The sequence below is a fragment of the Typopeltis vanoorti genome, chromosome 4 (assembly GCF_054136105.1).
Source record: "Typopeltis vanoorti isolate ZY-2024b chromosome 4, IOZ_Tvanoo_1.0, whole genome shotgun sequence".
Taxonomy (NCBI): Eukaryota; Metazoa; Arthropoda; class Arachnida; order Uropygi; family Thelyphonidae; genus Typopeltis; species Typopeltis vanoorti.
Genome location: NC_143552.1, coordinates 41,852,371 through 41,873,177, shown reverse-complemented (window position 1 = coordinate 41,873,177; position 20,807 = coordinate 41,852,371). Strand labels below are relative to the sequence as shown.

At 37.1% G+C, this 20,807-nt stretch overlaps 1 protein-coding gene across 1 annotated transcript in view; it reads left to right on the top strand.

Annotated features, from left to right (window-relative positions):
• LOC150107255 (heat shock 70 kDa protein 12A-like) overlaps positions 1-16,171 on the top strand; it is a 147,277-nt gene extending 131,106 nt beyond the window's left edge. The window contains exon 8 of the mRNA XM_090391760.1: positions 15,241-16,171. Coding sequence (XP_090247886.1) covers positions 15,241-16,011 — 771 coding nt within the window. The 3' untranslated portion in view covers positions 16,012-16,171. The remainder of the gene's footprint in view (positions 1-15,240) is intronic.
• The last annotated feature ends 4,636 nt before the right edge of the window (positions 16,172-20,807 follow it).

Below are 20,807 nucleotides of genomic sequence, written 5' to 3'. Positions count from 1 at the left end.
CTCCCATTCGATTAAGATGTCCAAACTACTTCATTTGGGCTTGTGTTATGAACTGGTTCAGAGGTGCAACTTGGAGGCTGTCTCTTATAGTTTGATTTCTTATTCGGTCTAGTCTTGTTTTTTTGTGCCACTTTCCTAAGATATTTCATTTCAATTGTTTGTAGTTTATTTGTGTTTCCTGTTATTAAGCATCAAGACTCGCAACTGTATGTTAATGTTGGTAGAAACACTGAACGGTACACTGCCATTTTGGTATTCTGGGTGACTTCTTTCTTATCTAGGAGTGGGCCTTTCATTGCAAAAAATAGTTTTGTTCCCCCGGTTATCCTGTTGTTAATTTTTGTGTCTAGTCTACCATCTTCTTGTATATATGATCCCAAGTATTTAAAGGAGTGGACTTGTTCCAGTTGATGGTTCTCTATTTTTTTATTATGTGTTTTGGTTGGTTTCTAGATATGATCATTGTTTTAGTTTTATTTATATTTATGGTCATATTCCTTTTCTTTGTTTCTTCATACCAAATGTTGATGTTGTACTGCAAATCTTCAGCTGTATTTTGCTAAAATCACTACATCATCTGCAAAAGCCATGTGTGAAATCCTGGTTTCATTCAGTTTCCTGTATCCTAGATGGAACTTTTTTGTTTTTGTTTGGCATGCCTTTAAAATTTCATCCGTTACTATAATGAAGAGAAGAGGGCTGAGGATACAGTCTTGCCTCACTCCTACATTTCTTTCAAATTCTTTTGATCTATTATTACAGGTTCGTACATAACTTTTGTAGAGGCTTTGTATGGCTGCTATTAAGTTATCTTGTATCTTGTTTTTCTTTAATGTTTGCCATATTAAGTGTCTGGGAACTTCACTTCCCCTATTCACACCTTCTTTATACAGTTTCCAGGGATGACCTCTGGTTTTACCCCGATCTCTCACTATTTTCTGTAGAACTTCTCAAGCATTGATCCTATAACAATCCCTTACCAACTTGTAGGTCTCTATCATATCTCTCCCCCTCTTCCTCCTGTCCACCAGACTTTGCAAATTGCATCTCCTCAATCTTTCCTCATACTCGACATTCCAGAGGTCAGAAACTACCTTAGTCAGTCGCCTTTGGACCCTTTCCAACATCTCTTCATCGTTCTGAAAACCAGGTGACCAAATCTGGGCACAATAGTCCATGTGTGGCCTAATCAAAGCCTTATACAATGGAACAAGAATCTCCCTACTTCTACACGTCAGTGTCCTCCTCATCATTCCCAGAAGTCTTTGTGTTGTCTTCACAATTTTGGCGATGTGTCCCCTAAATTTTAGATCCTTATCCACTATCACTCCCAGATCTCTTATTTCCTCTACCTCCAACAATATATTCTCACCAAGCATAAATTCTGCATCCCATCTTTGTTTTCCAAATTTTAAAACCTTACATTTTGCAACATTGAACTCACATCCCCATTTGCTTGCCCAATCACTCAATTTATTCAAGTCTTCTTACAAGGCCACAACATCTTCACTACTCTTTATGGTTCGTCCCAACTTTGCATCATCTGCAAACAACTGAATATCTCCATCCAAATCTTCGCCAATATCATTAATATACAAGTTAAATAGTAATGGCCCTAAAACAGACCTTTGAAGCACCCCACTAGTGACTTTCCTTTTCCTGGATATTGCACCCCCATACACAACTTGTTGATACCTATCAGATAGCCAGTCTCCAATCCAATGCACTAATCTAATATTCAACCCCATCTGCTCTAGTTTGACTGTCAACTTATCATGAGGTACTCTATCAAAAGCTTTTGCGAAATCCAAGTATATTACTGTGTATCCTTCTCCTCTGTCCAAGGAAGCAGTCACTTTATTGTAATAAGTAAGTAGATTACTAAAACACGACCTCCTTTTAGCAAATCCATGCTGTCCATCAAAGATTATACCATTGTTGTCAACCCAACTATGGATCCTAGTTCTCACAAGCTTCTCCAACAACTTAACCACAACACCTGACACAGAGATAGGCCTATAGTTTGATGCTTGAGTTCGATCACCTCCTTTATGAAGTGGCACAATCTTGCCCTCCTTCCACTCTTTAGGGACTTGACCAAGTGCAAGACTCGTATTAAAAAAATATGTCAAGGCAGGTGTCAACTCTCTGGCACATTCCTTCAGAATACGCGGTGATATATTATCAAGTCCCACAGCCTTATTTACATCTAGTTTACTCAACTCCCCAAACACCTCTTGGTCACTTACAGTCAGTCTCTCCTCCCCATCATCAACTGCTCTCAATCCCTCCATGAAGTCACATTCACAAGATTGAAAGATTTTTTCATTAAGTATCTCCACCACACATTCTGCAACAGCTGTCTTTATACCATTTCCTCCAATCAATGTCATCCTTCCATAATCATTCTTTCTTTTGCTGGCTACATATCGAAAGAACTCCCTAGGATTCTTTTTAGCTTCATTAGCTAACTGCTGTTCATACCTCTCTTTAGCTACTCTCACCAACCAAGTCACCCTCCTTGCCTGGTCTTTGTAGACCTCATGAAATTGGTTACTTCCACTTCTCTTATGCTGCCTCCACAATGCCCTTTTTCTCTGTATTGCATGCTTAATCTCTTTATTCATCCATCTCACACCTACCTTATTTAACCTTCTCACCCGTGGTATACATTTAGACATTGCATCCACTAAATATTTTTTGAAAATCCCCCAAGCTGCATTGATCTCTTTTCCAGCTAACTCCTCATTCCATGCTACACCTGCAAGCTGTCTCCTGAGCTCTTCATAATCACCCCCCTTGTAGTTCCACATATACCCTTTTTTCACAGGGGTCCTTGCACTGCTGGCAACCACCCAAGTAATCACCTCATGGTCACTTTCACCAATTGGTGGATGATTTGATACCTCATTGATAATTACATCCTCCGATGAGATGACCAAATCCAAGACCCTCAATCCTCTTGTGCCCTCTGTTACATACTGTCTGAGGTAGTTATCCCTCAAAAACTCAAGAAACTCATTTTCTTTACTTCCAGTTGCTATCTCTTCATTCCAGTCTATATTGCCATAATTAAAATCACCCTTTTCTTATTTGCTTGGCTTATTTGACTATACATTTCACTATCACCACGATCCACATTACCAGGTCCATAACAACATCCCACCAAGTATTTGATTCTATTCACCTCTAGCTCACACCATTCTGCCTCAAAACCACTGGCCCCATTTCCCTCTTGCATCTCTACCTTGTATGGACATAACTCTTTCTCTATCATCAATAGCACTCCCCCTCCCTTTTTACCCCTTCTATCCTCACGAAACACATCATACCTTTCCATCTCTATTCCTGTCAGGATGTCATCCTCATCTAACCATGTCTCACTTATTCCGACAATCTCTGGGTGCACAGATGCAATTAGTGCAACCATTTCATCCGCCTTGTTCCTTATACTTCTAGCATTGGTATACAAGCACAACAACTCATTTCTGGATCTACAGCTAGTTCCACTGATACCACTCACTCGATGTGATCTCTCCATGCTGGACTGGGGCCATTTCCCTTTCTGCTTCTTCATTTTAGAACCCTTTGCAATTCCATCTGTTTCCTTTTGATCCCTGATCATCCCATTACTTTCCTGCCTACACATGCTCTCACCTCCTCTTGGAGCATCCACCTTTCTCACGCTGTGTATCCCTGTCCGCCCTGAGCCTCCCCATTTCTCTGCTCCTCTTGCACACCCATTCTCTCATTTTCTATACTCATACCACTCACTTCCCCATTCATTTCCACTCCTTCAATCTCTCCTGTCTTACTCTCCTGCTCTTCCACATCACTCCCCTCTCGATCTGATTCATTCTCTCTATTCACTTCTCCACTTTCCAGCAGCAGTCTTTCCAAGTGACTCACACCATAACCACTCAAATGCAGTCCATCGCTCCCATACAGCTCACTTCGTCCCTCAAACTCATTCCACACATTAACAAACTGTACTCCCATCTCCTCACTCATTTCAGCCAGAATATCATTCATAATCCTTGCTCTCTGCCTCATTTCACCACAATCATACCTAGGCAACACACTGACCACCCTTCCTATCACACTATTCTCCTTTATCTTTCCAAGCAGTCTCCTGACATTCATTTTGACATGCTCTTTGTTCTCTCTCAAATCATTTGTACCACTTAATACAATTAACCCTTTTGCTCGTTCCCGCCTCATATTCAATGCCTCAATCACTCTACTCATTTTACCACCTGGAGAACATACCTTGTGCATTTTATCCTCTAGCACACCTTTAATAATGGAGTCTCCATACAACGCCACTCGCTCATCTTTTGTTAACTCTTTCATGCCATCATGATTTATTTTAATAGTTTTGACCTGAATTCTCTTAATTTCATTCCGCATCCATTTCATTTCTTGCTTCATCCAATCCAATTCACCTTCCGAACCTCGCGACACATTCACTCTATCGTTAAATCTTTCTCACTTTCCCTCTCATTCATCCTTCTATGTTTCCGTACTTTCGGTCCAACATATGTGTAACTTTCACTATCATTCTTCTCACTTTCACTCTCACATATCTTTCTTTGTTTCCGCACTTTCAGACTAACATGCGTCCAACTTTTGCTATCATTCTTCTCACTTTTACTGTCATTCATCTTTCTTTGGTTCAGTACTTTCGTTCCAACATGCGTCCAACTTTCGCTATCATTCGTTCTTTCGATTTTTTTTACTTGCGATTTCTGCATCACGCCATTTCTACTTTCATTCGTTCTCTCAATTTCGTTTCTTTCCGCCTCACTTTCGTCCCTTTTAACATCCGTTACGGTTGTCAAATCGCTCTTTTTCTTTTTTCCTGATTTTTTAACATTTTTTCGCCTGTCTTCTCACCATCCTTCTCTTTCAAACGTGCACTCGCGACACAATCGGTACTAGCACTTTCTGTCATCAACTTCATATTCGCATTCATCAATTCCTCGTTCAGGTCACATTTCGCACACACCCTTCTTCCATCCGCACTAAACATCCACAAATCATTTATGTAATCGAAGGAATACATATAACAGACCTCACACTTAACGAACCGACTGAAATCCAAATTAAAATCATGGAATGACAATGCCGCCGCCATTTTTTTTTTTTTTCTCTGCAGGTTACTAGGTCTAATATTAACGTTTTCTTTTTTAATTTAAGCAAGAAAAAAAACCCCACACTAATAATATCGGTAGCGTACAACGTTTACAGCCGCTCTTACTTAAACAATTACGCATATATACTTAATTATTCCTAGTAAAACTTATCTGAATCAGGAGCTCTTCAAAACATTACTAGCACCCTCAATATGTCTGAAGTCTTCCCAGCATTTTCTTTTCTCTTCTTTCACTAAGGTTTTAACGTTATTTCTTTGGTTGTTGTATAGTTCTCTATTAACCTGCAGCTTTGATGTTATATATCTCTTCCACAATTGCTTTTTCTTTTTAATTCTTTTAGTTCTTCGGTCCACCAGGGTGTTTTATGTTTCTTCTGTTTATTATTTAATGATACATTACAAATTTCTTTGCTTGTTTCTAGATGAAGTGTTATGAACCTGTACCATAGGCTTTCTACATTGTGGTCTACATATATCTCTTTTTCTACTTCTTTCATCTTCTCTTCTATTTTACTTTTATACTCAATGGCTGTTTCTTCTTTCTTTAGTTTGTAGTTCTTTATCTTAACATTTATTTCCTTGCTACTTTTTCTACATTTTTCAACTTTTATTTTATGGATTGTTTTCAATACTAATAAGTAGTGGTCACTACCTATTTCAGGACCTCTGTAGACTCTTGCATTTTTTGTATACTTCCAGTACGATCTGCTTATGATGGCATAGTCAATTATCAATTTTTCATTTGTACTGGGCTCTTCCCTGGTAAATTTATGGATTTCTTTATGCTTGAACATAGTATTCGCTATTACTAAATTATTTGTAAGACAAAGATTTATTATTCTTTCTCCATTATTATTCCGGGTTATTTCTCCTTGTGATCTCAACGCTTGTTTTATTTCCTCATCTACTTGATTCCCTACACGGCCATTAAGGTCTCCTAGTAGTATGATATGCCATTGAACTTCTTCAATTGTTTTTTGTAAGAGTTTGAAGAATTCATCTTAAATTTCTTCATTAGCATTATCATTTGGACCATATGCAACAATTACAGTGAATACTTGGTTATAAATCTATAGTGATTGTTAGCAACCTTTCATTTATTAGTTGCCATTTAGTAATTCTTGTAGAAAGGCTTAGACATTTGTTAAACATGTTTATTAAATAATTTAAGGAATTTACAACATACACAGGATATAAATTAAATTAAACTTTAATCTATATTTCCAATATTTCGGCAACATCACGTTGCCATCTTCACAGGAACTTAAAATAAAGACACGTGCACTCAGGCACTACACCCAGTAAATGAGGATTTAGCTTCCTGCTTCATCAAGGGGGCACTAGGGGGCACCATCAGGACTTCCTAAAAGTCCTGATGGTGCCCCCTAGTGGGCTATGTAGGTATTCTTGGCCGTTGGGCTGAAGGTCTTCTGATGAAAGTCTCCCAAATTTGGGGCAGTCTCATGCAACCAAATTTGTTGAGGTTTGGCATATTTCTTAGGGCTGAGGCTGATTTCATGAATAGCCTTTCAAATTTGAATTTACTACGGTGTATTACCATGGCTTTCTTGCACCGTATTCTGTGGCGTGTATCCAGAGCATGGTCTGCAAGACCAGAGTGGCTGTACTGGTGAAACCGGATGTAGTCCTTGTGTTCTGAAATTCTGATATTCGCTGTCCTGCCTGTTTGGCCAAAGTAGCTTACAGCTTACAGCTGCAAGGGACCTGGTAACCACCAGGTAGGTCTAGCAGAAGTGGTTGGTTGGTCTTTAGTGCAGCGGATAAGGGATGCCAATTTTCTATATGGTCTGCAACACGAGGTCAAGTCATGTTTTTTTAGGATTTTGGTAATTTTTTCCGAGGTAATTTTTCCACCTCCCTCCCTCCCTTCACAATAAGGATTACTCTAAATCCATTACCATTCCCTACATCCGAGGCACCTCTGAAAAAATTACCAAATCCTAAAAAAACATGACTTGACCTCGTGTTACAGACCATATAGAAAATTGGCATCCCTTATCCATTCCACTAAAGACCAACCACTTCCCCTAGACCTAATTGGTGTTTACCAAGTCCCTTGCAGCTGTAATCTGTCCTACTTTGACCAATATGGTACAGGCAGGACAGCGAATATCAGAATTTCAGAACACAAGGACTACATCCGGTTTCACCAGTACAGCCACTCTGATCTTGCAGACCATGCTCTGTATACACGCCACAGAATACGGTGGAAGAAAGCCACGGTAATACACCGTAGTAAATTCAAATTTGAAAGGCTATTCATGGAATCAGCCTCAGCCCTAAGAAATAGTCCAAACCTCAACAAATTTGGTTGCATGAGACAGTCCCAAATTTGGGAGACACATCAGAAGACCTTCAGCCCAATGGCCAAGAATACCTACATAGCCCGCTAGGGGGCACCATCAGGACTTTTAGGAGAAACAATAGCTTCCTGCTTTGTCCTCATTTACTGTGTGTAGTGCCTGAGTGCACGTGTCTTTATTTTAAGTTACTGCGAAGATGGCAACATGACGTTGCCGAAATATTGGAAATATAGATTAAAATTTAATTTAATTTATATCCTGTGTACATTGTAAACAGCTTAAATTATTTAATAGGCGATTTAGTAATATATTCTTTGAGATCTGGTTTAATTATGTGAGCTACCCCTTGTTTTTCCCATTCTCTTGGGTTTACCCCTGAATAGAAAAGTATATATCCGTCTTTCATTTTCTGGTAAAATTGACCTTTCTTTTTTGTTTCTGTGACTGCTAGCAGATCCAGTCTTGATTTTTTAAATTCATTTATTAATTTGTTTTCTTTTCCATGTAGACTTTTAATGTTCCATGTTCCGTATCTCATGTACCTTTTTCCTCGCCTTGTCGTTAACCATTTAGGCAGTTCGGCTATCTCTTTGTTATTTCTTTTAATGGGCAAAATTTTAAGGTGTGTAGGGGATTAGCCTTCAGTACCCGAGTCTGGTGGTGGGGCTACCACTTTTGAGCCCCCCCCCTCCCCCAGACCGGCCTATGAGAGAAGTGCTATCCTGTTGGTCCATGGGAGGTATTTTATTTTCCTCCTACCCTTCATAATAAACTATGACGAGCATTCCTCGATCCCCTACTAGGGGACGTGCCCGATGGGGGTTACAGGTGTCCCCACACAAGATCATTCCTTCTAGAAGTGTTTTTTGTAGGGATTCATGCCTTAGTATGTGACCAAGGTGGTTTTCCTTTTCTTAATGGTTTTGAACAGATTCCTATCTTCTCCAGTCATCTCTAATATTTCTAAATTAGTTTTTTTGGCAGTCCATGGGACTCTAAGAATTCTTCTGAGGATCCACATCTCAAAGGCTTTTAGTTTATTTTCACAATATTTTGATATTGTCTAGGTTTCTGCTCCATATGTAACATTGGGACAGCCTAATTCTTGTTTTTATGTGAATTTCCTTTGAGATCAGAATGTTTTTCATGCTAATGAAGGTTGATTTAGCAATTTCTATTCTTCTTAATATTTCCTTATCACACTTTCTATTCTCTGTAATTAGTTGACCCAAATATATATAACTCTCTACTTGATTTAAAGTATTTCCTCTGATCTTAATATTTATATTGGGTATTTTCCCGTTTTCTCTTGTTACCAGCATGATTTTGGTTTTTTTGAAGTTGAAATTAAGTCCATATTTTTCACTTAGTTTCAGCGTTTCTTCTAGTAGGTTTTGAAGATCTTGTTTATTTTCAGCTAGCAGTACTGTATCATCTGCATATCTTAAGTTGTTTATATTCCTGCCTCCTATGCTGACTTCTTTTAATTCTTCTAATTGCTGGGAGATATTTTCGGTATAGAGGTTAAACAATATAGGAGAAATCGTGTGTAGAGGCTTAAGTGCTGTGAGGACATCATGTTGGAGGCTTAATGGATTTTTTACAATATAGGAGAAAGAACACAGCCTTGTCTGACACCCTTCTTTTACTGGAAATTCCTCTGAGGTTTCTCCTGATATTTTTATTGAAGCAGTTTGCTCCCAATATAGATTTATCAGTAATCTGATATCTTTACCATCTACTCTTAATTTTCTGATGTATTTGATTAGTTGTTCATGTTGTATATTGTCAAAGGCCTTTGTGTAGTCAGTAAAACATAAGTAGACTTCTTTCTGCTTCTCCAGATATCTTTCTATAATAGTTCTAATGTTGAAGAGCCCTTCTCTAGTTCCTTTATTTTCCTGGAAACCAGATTGTATTTCATTAATTTCCATTTTGATTTTATGTTTATTTCTTTCTAGGATGATATATAACATAACTTTTGCTATCTGACTGATTGTTCTGTATTCTTCACATTTGATTGACTTCGATTTTTTTTAGGTATTGGTAGGAACGTTGAGTGCTTAAAATCTTTTGGCAGGTGTCCAGTTTTGTATATTTTGTTACATATGTCAGTCAGTGATCTTATAGCCTTATCATCTAAAGCCTTTAGATATTCTGTTAAGTTAGAAAAATCCAGGTTTTTCTAACTTAATTCTACCAAATTGCCTACCCTCCCCCCCAACACACTCAGTAGTTTTTGGACATCGCAGAAAGAGGAAAAGCCGCAACACCCAGAAAAAGGTATGTGTAAATTTCTGTTCCTTATGCTACATATACTTTTTGGTACATTTACACTCACAATGCCCTAAGAATCCATGAGTAAATAGCCAATGACATTTAAACAGGGGCACTCCTAAACTGAAGCAGGCAAAATAGCTGTAATTATAATAATAAATAATCCTGTGCTAGTGGGAGTGGCAGGGTGCACCACCACCACCACTAGTACCAGCAAAATTAATTAAGCAAATTAATGCAATGTCATATATGTTTTATATACAAGTAGTAAAATAGGGTATGAACATATTGATAATATGCCAGCCTGGTTGGTCGAGTGGTTAGCGTATCTGCTCCCCAGCCTAAAGACTGCAGCTCGAATCCTGCCGTGAGCATGGATGTTTGTGATTGTCTCTGAAAATACTAGTGGTGAGCAGTAGATGGCATTGGTGTTGTCGCAGTTCATTGTAGTTGGTAGATTGAGTGGTGGAGACAGAGAGTTGTAGAGTACATGCCCTCCCTCGATGAGTCTTTGGACTCCCTGGAGGTATTGCATAATAATAATAATAAAATATTCTGAATCCAAGATAGCTGTAGAATTTTTTTTTCACTTGGTTACAAAGTAAATTATAATAGACAAATTATATTCTTGTTTGAATCCTTTAATCAAGCATAAAGAAATGATGTTCCTGGCTGATAATGTTGTTATGCACATTTTGTGATTTTACCAAGTCTAATTTGTTTGAAAGCACCCTCTTTCAAACAAATACTTCACAGTTTGCATGTGAAGTATCTTCTCAACTAGATGACTTGTGTATATAGTGGATCCAGATAAAATCCAGTATATAGTGGATCCAGATAAAATCCAGTATATAGTGGATTTTATCCGCTATATACTGGATATATAAAATCACTTGTATATAGTGGATCCAGTAAAAATATATATTTTTACATATATATTTTCCATATATATGTAAAAAAATACATTATTTTTTTACTTATATATGGAAAATATTTGACTTTTGCATTGATTTAACTTAAATTGTTCTGCTGCATAAAGATGGTGATAAGGCTGTGGCTACAAATTATAGGCCAATCTGTATATCTGGAGTTGTGATTAAGCAACTGGTGAGATTGGCGAGAACTAGGATATAGAAATGAGTCGATAACAACAGTATTCTCTGTGTTTGTTGGTATGGGTTTGTTAAAGAGATCATGATTTACTAACTTACTTATATACTATAAGGTAATTTCTAAATGTCTTTGACAAGGGTGGTGTAAGTGTACTACTGTACACTTTAGATTTTGCAAAAGATTTTGATAGACTGCCATATGACAAGCTATTAAATAAACTGAAATGGGTGGTATTGGATAACATACTAGTTAGTTGGATTTGCAATTGGCTGTCAGATAGGTATCAGAAAGTTGTATATACAGGGTGTTCGGGATAAATTTGACATATTTATAATTAATTATATTTTTCCGTAAGTTACAGGTATTAACACACACTTCTCTTCATTTAAAAGTTTGGACCCTTCTTCATTCATATACAAGATGTCAGAAAGGATGGATAGCTGGAACCCACCTGAATCATGGAAGAGAATAACTTGTATCATGATGATTCGTGCCCGCCATCAAAATAAGGATATTACGACTGCTGCCCAATGCTCCCTGAATACAGTAAAAACAATCAGGCATGAACTAGAGACTTGCAATGGTGACTACGAGGATGTAGCAAGAAGAAAGATCCCTAGCAGACGATCTGATTGCGTTCGTACAGCAGAATTCCTCGCAAATCTGCAGGAACAGGTGTTGAAGAACCCTGGCATTGGAATTCGGGCTTTGTTCGTGGAGTTGCTAACTGTAGTCAAGCCCTGGATAACAAGGGTAGCCAATGGTAGGCCGTATGTATGGCAGCAGGATTCGGCCCCTTGCCACACCTCTGGGAAAAGTCAAAAATGGTTGTCTGAAAATTTCTACGACTTCACCAGTCCAAATGTTTGGCCTCCAAACTCCCCAGACCTTAACCCCATGGATTATTTTGTATGGGGCACAGTTGAAAAAGACACCAATCGCACTTCCAGTAATACAAAAGCCCAGTTAATGGATAAAATTAAAACAGTTTTTGCGGCCCTTCCCAGGGAGACTGTAGCATCAGCTTGTTCGAGGTTCCGAAGCAGAATTGAAGCTGTGATCGATGCTAATGGTGGTTATTTTGAGTAAATCTTGTTGATAGTATTGTAATTAACTCTGCCTGTAATGTTTTTTTGTCAATTCATTAAATTTAATAGATACAAAGAAGATTTTCTTTTTCCTTACGAAACTGTCAAATTTATCCCGAACACCCTGTATATAGAGGTGCAATATCCTGAAAGAGGAAAGTCACTAGTGGTGTGCTGTAGGGATCTGTATTGGGGCCATTGTTCAATTTGTATATTAATGATATTGGGATGGTTTTAACTAAGAATATTCAACTGTTTGCAGATGATACAAAATTTAGGAGAGTAGTGCAGAGTCAAGCAGATATTATAGCCTTACAGGTGGACTTGAAAATAGATTGTATGAATGGGCAGGTAAGTGAAACTATCAGTTCAATGTTGCAAAATGTAAGGTTTTTGAATTTCAGTAAGAAATTATGGGATGCAAAGTATATACTTTGTGGAGAAACTTTATAGGAAGTAGAGGAGATGAGATTTCTGGTAGTGATAGTGGTCAAGGACCTGAAATTCAGAGGCCACATTGCATAAGTTGTGAAGTCATCACATCAGATAATGGCAATGCTGTAGAGGATTTGATGTGCAGAAATTTAAGATGTTATGATTTCATTGTATAAGACCTTGATCAGGCCTCATGGATTATTGTGCACAGATTTGGTCACTGGGTTATCATGGTGATGAGGAAAGGATCCAGAGAAGAGTAAAAAAGGGGGTCAGTGACCTTTGGAATACACAGTATGAAGATAGATTGAAAGAATGTAAATTGCAAAGCATCATGAACAGAAGGAGAAGGGGGGGGGGAAGTAAGATTGAGACATATAAGTTAGTTAGGAGTTATCAAGTTGACATGGAAGAAATTTTTCATAGAATGGGAGAGGAAGGATAGAACTAGAGGCCATCTCTGAAAAGTGTATAAGGAGGGTTATGTGCAGAGGATTGAGAAGAAGGTTCATTGTGTAGAGAGAAGTTAGTGAGTGGAATGCATTGCCTGAGGGTGTTGTGAATGTGAACACGTTGAATCAGTTTAAGGCACAGTTGGATGAGCTTTGTGTGTGATAGTGTGTACCTCTCATAATGAGTCTTTGACTCCATGGAGGTCAGATGTTAATAATAATAATTTAACTTTATCTCTCTCGGTCTGGTTTCCACTGATGAGACCTCACTAAAGGTTGGAACTAATCTGAGTAGTGACCCATCCCATAATGCATAGCAATGTGCATGTCCAAAATGAAATGTGCTGTGTATCATTATGTGATGTCATAATAATTGATATGAAGTTAACAGTCTTAATATTTAGTAGCCTAGTTATGAAGATACCTTCAGTTGTTATCAGCAATACCCCACTTCCTATCCTATTCCCTCTATCCTCCCTGAAAATACAATTCCTTTTACATTCTATCACTGTAACTATATAATTTTCTGTCAACCAGGTCTCACTGATGCTTATAATTTTTGGCCAATCGAGCTGACCAATGTCAAAAACTTCTTCCTTATTCCTGATACTTCTTGCATTTGTGTACATGCATTTCAACATCCCCTTGTACCCACAATTGCCCTTGTGTAGCATCATTACCAACTCATTCAAATCAGAAACCTGTGAAATTGCATTCAGCATTGCATAATCATTTCTGTATGCATACCCATTTATCATAGGGGTGGGCCAGACACATGCTTAATTGCATCCCTTCTAATATCTCTAGTTTCCTTGATTTTTGCCCTTCCATTTAGCACTAACTTCTCAGTAATGGGTAGCCAGTCTCCACTTATGTATGTATGTATGTATATATATGTTAATATATATATATATATATTAACTAAATAAATGTTACAGATTTTAAAAATTTTCCATCTATATATTTTTATGGCTAACTATTTTAAAAAATCACTCACCAGAATGTATATATATATATAAACATACACACAGACACACACACACATGCACGCTTTTTGATATGCAGTAATCCCTTGATTAATGTGCCCCCGATTAGTGCGTCATTTTTTTTTGATATCCAAATTCAATTAGTGCACCTCTAAAATTCGATTAGTGCACCTATATACATCTTAAAAATAAATGTTACATATTTAAAAAATTTTCCATCTATACATTTTTATGGCTAACTATTTTAAAAAATCACTCACCAGAATGAAATAATTTAGTTACCAATTTAAAACATTTTACAAAGTTATTTTTAATTGCATACTACACTACTTCCATGTACACTATGTATACTATGTTCCAAATTTTTACTGCCAAAATTTATGTCGTCTGCTATAGTACACCCACAGATTTGAGACCCTTCGACACTTCTGCGCATGTCACAAAAAGGAGAATCCATTCCGATAATAGGGTAATCAATCCATCTTCCGGGATGAGTTGTTTATTATTACACTCCGGAAAATTAACTTCTCTTTTATGATCATTGTAGTTTTTAAAGTGGTAACTATTTTGCTTGTATAACAGTTGGAAAATTTTATCTATAAACCACGTGATTTTTTTGGGTTGGCGACCAATTCGTACATCCTTCATTTCTTTCTCCCCTTCAATGATAATGTTCAAGAGTTAATTAAATCTCATTCTGAAGAATTAAGTGATTCCAACCTGCTAAATTTAGATGCACAGCAGGAAGATCCCAAAGAATATGAAGAAAATTTAACCACTGATAGTCAGCCAAAAGAGATTTCACAGAAAGAATTTGAAAATATTTTTTGTACAATCGAAGTTTTTAAGCAACAATGCTTAGAGGCTGACCATGATGAAGAGAGAAGCAGTAAAATTTGCACAAGAGTAGAAGAGGCAATAGGGCCATACCGTCGGTTGTATGAAAAAAAGAAACAAAATGTCTGCCAGACTACTTTAGCTCAATTCTTTGTTAAGAAGTAGATTAATAAATTTATATTCTGAATATGTTTTATTGTCTTTCAGCTTCATGGATTTCCTTTAACTAGACCCTGAGACACCCTAATTCTTTTATAAAAAAATTAAAGGTCAAAAAAGAAATCTGAGGAACGAATTATACATTTTCCCATAGGTTATTATATTCGATTAGTGTGTTTTCGATTAATACGCCGGTTTTAAAGAACGTATTAGGCACACTAATCGAGGAATTGCTGTAGTTATTAAGAAGTAAACTTTACAAACATTTAAATATAATAATAATAATAATCCTTTTAGACAAGTAGTTATTTTTAAATTTATTAGTTATTGACTCTGTGTCATTAGGCAGTTTTCCATAACAGAACATCAGATCTCTTTATAATATTTATTTAATTTTTTTTTTTTTCACACAAGGTGGAGAATGTTATCAAGAAGTATGGAAACAAAGAAATAAAATGGTCTTCTCAAGGAATGCTGCGCTTAGAACCTTCTACTATGTTTCAGCTTTTTCAACCAACACTGGATGCTATCAAGCAGCATATATCATCTGTTTTGGATATGCCAAATTTACAAAACATTGATTATCTCTTTCTTGTAGGTGGTTTTGCTGAGTCACAGATTCTTCAGAAAAGTATTCGTGACACATTTTCAAAGAAAATTAAAGTTATAATTCCTCAGGGGGTAAGCCTGGCAATCTTAAAAGGAGCAGTTCTCTTTGGCTTAGACCCAACAATAATCAGTGCCCGCCGATCCCGCATGACTTATGGTGTTGGAGTTCTGAATCGCTTTGTCCATGGACTTCATCCTGTAGAGAAATTAGTGGTAAAAGATGGTGTAGAATGGTGCGCTGATGTGTTTGATAAATTTGTTGCTTCTGATCAATCTGTTGCATTAGGTGACATGGTTATTCGCAGTTATACACCTGCTAGAGCAGGTCAGGCATGTAGTGTCATTCATGTTTATGGCAGTGAGAGAGAGGATATTAAATTTATTACAGACCCAGGTGTTCAGAGATGTGGTTCACTCATCTTAGATCTGTCAGATGCAAAACAGTCATCTTCTTCTAAGGCCAGAAGAGAGATTAAGACCATCATGACATTTGGAGACACTGAAATCAAAGTCAGTGCACTGGATATGCTGACAGGAAGATGTGTTAGGGCAGAGATTGATTTTCTCAATCACTGAGATGAAAAGAGTAGTAACAGATATAACAATATCGAAGATTTTATGTAATTAAAGAACATATTTAATTTTGTTAATATGGCATATGTATAAAATATCTACATGTATAAAAAAGGATATTCCTATATTATAGTTATAGAATAAAAACTTCAGTCATTGCTCACTGTACCAAACTCATAAGAACCAATGGAATAACTTGTCATATAGTGGAAAGTTTGTTTAGTGAATTTCCTTTTGAATAGCATTGATACATACACAAGGCTTTGGCTTGGACTTTTATATGGAGAATTGACTGTCCTATTTTTTTTTTACATTTTATATTCTAGTATTAATTAATGAATTGTTAAAAACCAAATTCAAGTCAAAAGATAGAATTTGTCCTATTCTTTAATAATTACCACAGCAATTATTCAATAGCAAAACAACTCTCTCTCTCTCTCTCTCTCTCTCTCACACACACACACACACACACACACACACACACACACACACACACACACACACACACACACACACACACACACACACACACACAGAGTAAGAGTATTTTTATGAGTTGTCAAATAATTGAAAACTAAAGTCATATATATAAAAAATGGAGAATTTTAGAATTATGAGTTAAATGTTAAAAACTAGCTCTTCACCATTGTTTCAGAAAAGATGAGTGTTATGAAATTATAGTATTTTCTATGAAATGAAACAGCACATTCATAAATTCAATCATTGTCATTATTTTCTTTACATAATCAATTGCAAATATCCCAATTAATAGAAATGGGAGTAGATGGGAATTGCTGGACATGTAGTTTAGTGTGGAGATCTTACTGTCATTTAAGACAAATAATAATAAATGCATATTTTAAACTGGGTTCAGGCCAAAATAGGAGTTGTTAGGATCAGTTTATCATCATCAAACGGATATTTGAGAAATCACAGGAATAGAACAGTTATTTAACAAGATGCCAAGAGATAAGCTATACAAAATGCTACTATGTGGTGCAAAGAGGATATAATACATAACAATATATTGAATGTGTATTGCTCTTATGTTTAAGTTGTAAGTCAGAGGTTAGAATTGAACAAGGTACAAGAAGATGGTTTGATGCAAAATCAGGTCTGTTTCAAGGATGCCTCCATTGTTATTCATTCATCATCTATATGGATTACACTATGAAGGAAAGTGACATTAAACATGATATCCAAATTGGATGTTAATCTTACCCCTTTACTTTATGCATTTCATGTTGTACTCCTAAATAAATTTCTTGAGTTTTTGAGGGCCATCCAACTCAGACAGTATGTAACAGAGGGCACATGAGGATTGAGGGTCATCTCATCAGAGGATATAATTATAAATGAGGTGTCAAATCACCCTCCAGTTGGTGGGAATGACCATGAAGTGATTACCTGGGTGGTTGCCAGCAGTGTTAGGAACTCTGTGAGAAAAGGGTATATGTAGAACTACAAGACTGGTGATTATGTTGGGCTCAGGAGACAACTTGCAGGTTTAGCATGGAATGAGGAGTTAACTGGAAAGAGAACAATGCAGCTTGGAGGATATTCAAGAACTATCTAGTAGAAGCAATGTCTAAATGTATTCTAAATGTAAATGTAATTGGATGACTAAGGAGATTAAGCATGCAATACAGAGAAAAAGGCATTATGGAGGCAGCATAAGAGAAGTGGTAATAACTAATTCCATGATGATTACAAAGACCAGGCAATGAGGATGACTTAGTTGGTAAGGTAGCAAAAGTGAAGTATGAGCAGCAGTTAGCTAATATAGCCAAAAAGAATCCTAGGGAGTTCTTTCGATATGTAGCCAGCAAAAAAAAGAATGATTATGGAAAGATGATATTCTTCTTCCTCTTTCACTACGCGTTATTTCCGCTTATGGAAAGATGACATTGATTGGAGAAAATGGTATAGGGACAACTACTGTGGAAGATATAGTGGAGATACTTAATGAGTAGTTCATAAAGGTCTTTCATTCTTGTGAATGTGACATCATGGAGAGATTGAGAGGAGAGATTGACTGTAAGTGAGCAAGAGGTGTGTGGGGAATCGAGAAAACTTGTTGTCAATAAGGCTGTCTGACTTGATAATATATCACCACATATTCTGAAGGAATGTGCCTGGGAGTTGACATCTGTCTTGACATATTTTTTTAATATGAGTCATGCACTGGATCGAGATCCAAAGGAGTGGAAGGAGGGCAAGATTGTGCCGCTTCATAAGGAAGGTGATAGAACTCAGGCATCAAATTATAGGCCTATCTGTGTGTCAGGTGTTGTGGTTAAGTTGTTGGAGAAGCTGGTGATAATAGAATTCAGAAGTGAGTTGACAACAATAGTATTATCTTTGAAGGAAAGCATGGATTTGCTAAAGGGAGGGTCTTAGTAATCTGCTTACTTATTACAATAAGGTGACTGCTTCCTTGAACAGAGGAGAGGGATACACAGTAGTATACTTAGATTTTGCAAAGGCTTTTGATACCACATGATAAGTTGATAGTCAAACAAGAGCAGGTGGGGTTGAATATTAGATTAGTACATTAGATCAGAGACTGGCTATCTGATAGATATCAGCAAGTTGGGGGTAGCAATATCCCAGAATAGGAAAGTCACTAGTGGTGTGCCTCAGGGGGGGTCTGTTTTAGGGCCATTGCTGTTTCACTTGTATGTTAATGATATTGGCGAAGATTTGGATGGGGATATTCAGTTGTTTGCAAATGAAGCAAAGTTGGAATGAACTATGAAGAGTAGAGATGTTGCAACCTCACAAGAAGACTTGAATAAATTGAGTGAATGGGTACAGAAATGGTAATGCGAGTTCAATTGTGTAATGTAAAATTTGAGGCTTTAAAATTTGGGAAATGAATGAATTTGGGATGTAGAATTCATGCTTGGTAGGGATATATTGTTGGAGGTGGAGGAAATAAGGGATCTTGGGGTATTAATGGATAAGGATCTGAAATTTAGGGGACACATGTCCAAAATTCTGAGGACACCACAAAGAATTCTGGGAATGATGCAGAGTACCCTGACTTGTAGAAGTAAGGAGATTCTTGTTCCATTATATAAGACTGATTAGTCCACACATGGACTACTCTGCCCAAATTTAGTTACCTGGTTTTCAGAAGGACGAAGAGATGTTGGAAAGGGTCCAAAGGTGACTAAGGCACTTTCTAACCTTTGTAATGTTCTGAGTATGAGGAAAGATTGAAAAGATGTAATTTGCAGAGTCTGGTGGACAGGAGAAAGAGGGGAGACATGATAGAGAAGTTAGTAAGGGGTTGTTATAGGATCAATTTGGAGAAGTTTTATAGCAAATGGTGGGAGATCAGGGGAGAACCAGAGGTCATCCCTGGAAGCTGTATAAGGAGGGAGGGTGTGAGGAGAGGAGAAGCAGGTTTTTTGCATGTAGAGTTGTGAATAATTGGAATGCCTTGCCTCAGAGTGTGATGTCTGCAGAGAATTTGAGTGTGTTTAAGGCATGGTATGATGAGCTGTGTGCATGACAGAAAAGAACTTCCTAGATGAGTCTGTGACTCCATGGAGTCTTGGGATGATAATAATAATAATAAATCCATTACCTGTCTGCAAATTTGTTTATGTTCAGTCCAGTCAGTTGGTTTGAGTACTTCTCAAGCGAAGATAAATTTTATTTTCTGTAATATTGGCAAAAAATTATGCATTTCATTAAATTTTTATTTATTTGCAATTGTTGAGACTAAGTGTGTAGTGTTTGTCAAGTTGGTTAGTAGGTTTGGTTGTGGTTTTTGTGTAACTGCATCTTATGGTAAACAAAAGCAGTGGCGAGAACAATGAGACACATGGTGCACAAATTAAATGGGGTGTGCGATATAGATTTTTCAATGATAGTCATCTTAAGTGTTGTATGTATATGTGAGGAGATGTGTTTGTTGAGAGATTGAACAAGGGGAATGAAAGGGTGTGGATTTACTGAAAGTGTGATATTTTGATGGACTATGAAGTACTTTAAATGAGAGTCAAGAATGAGGAATGAATATTAGCAGGAAGGCAGTGAGGAATGTAGGATATGTGTATTTTTCCATCAACCTTATGTAACAATATGCTACTTTACTAGGAATATTGATTATGGTACAAGGTTTCCCATTTGCCTTCCTTGTCCTGCCATGTCTGTAAGTGTTAAGTCAATATCTACAGTTAAGTCTGTAGGTGTGTGTGTGTGTGTGTGTGTGTGTGTGTGTTCATGGGACCAGTTTGCCTGTTTTGAGGAATGAAAAACTCGAGTTTCTGGTTGAGAAAAAACCCTCCACCTCCGTATGAGACTGGCTAACTCACCTTTAGTCAAAAACACCTGATAAGTATTCTTTGCATCATGGACGGGAATTGAACCCAGGTCTTTCTGCCCAAATGGTTTCATCTAACCGAATGAGCCACAGAGTTTCGAATATAAGTTAGAGAATGGTATTAGTCAGAAGGGCGAATAACAGAATATGAATGCTGAGACTGATAGAGCAAAAGCTAGTGTAAATGTGGAACAGAAGAAGAGTATGATTGAATGAGTAAAAGTAAGTGTGATTGTGGAAATGGAAGAGAGCGTGACTGTGGAAACATAAGTAAGAGGGGCTGTTGGAGCCAAACAACATGATTTTCAGAATGCAGTTATTGAAGAATGACATGATTAAGATTAGACATGATTAAGAATGAGATGAAGCATATGCAGAATGAGATTAGACATTTGGTGTATATATATATATATATGAATGGAAGTGTGCAAAATAATCAAATAAAAAGGTGGAGAAGAAGTGG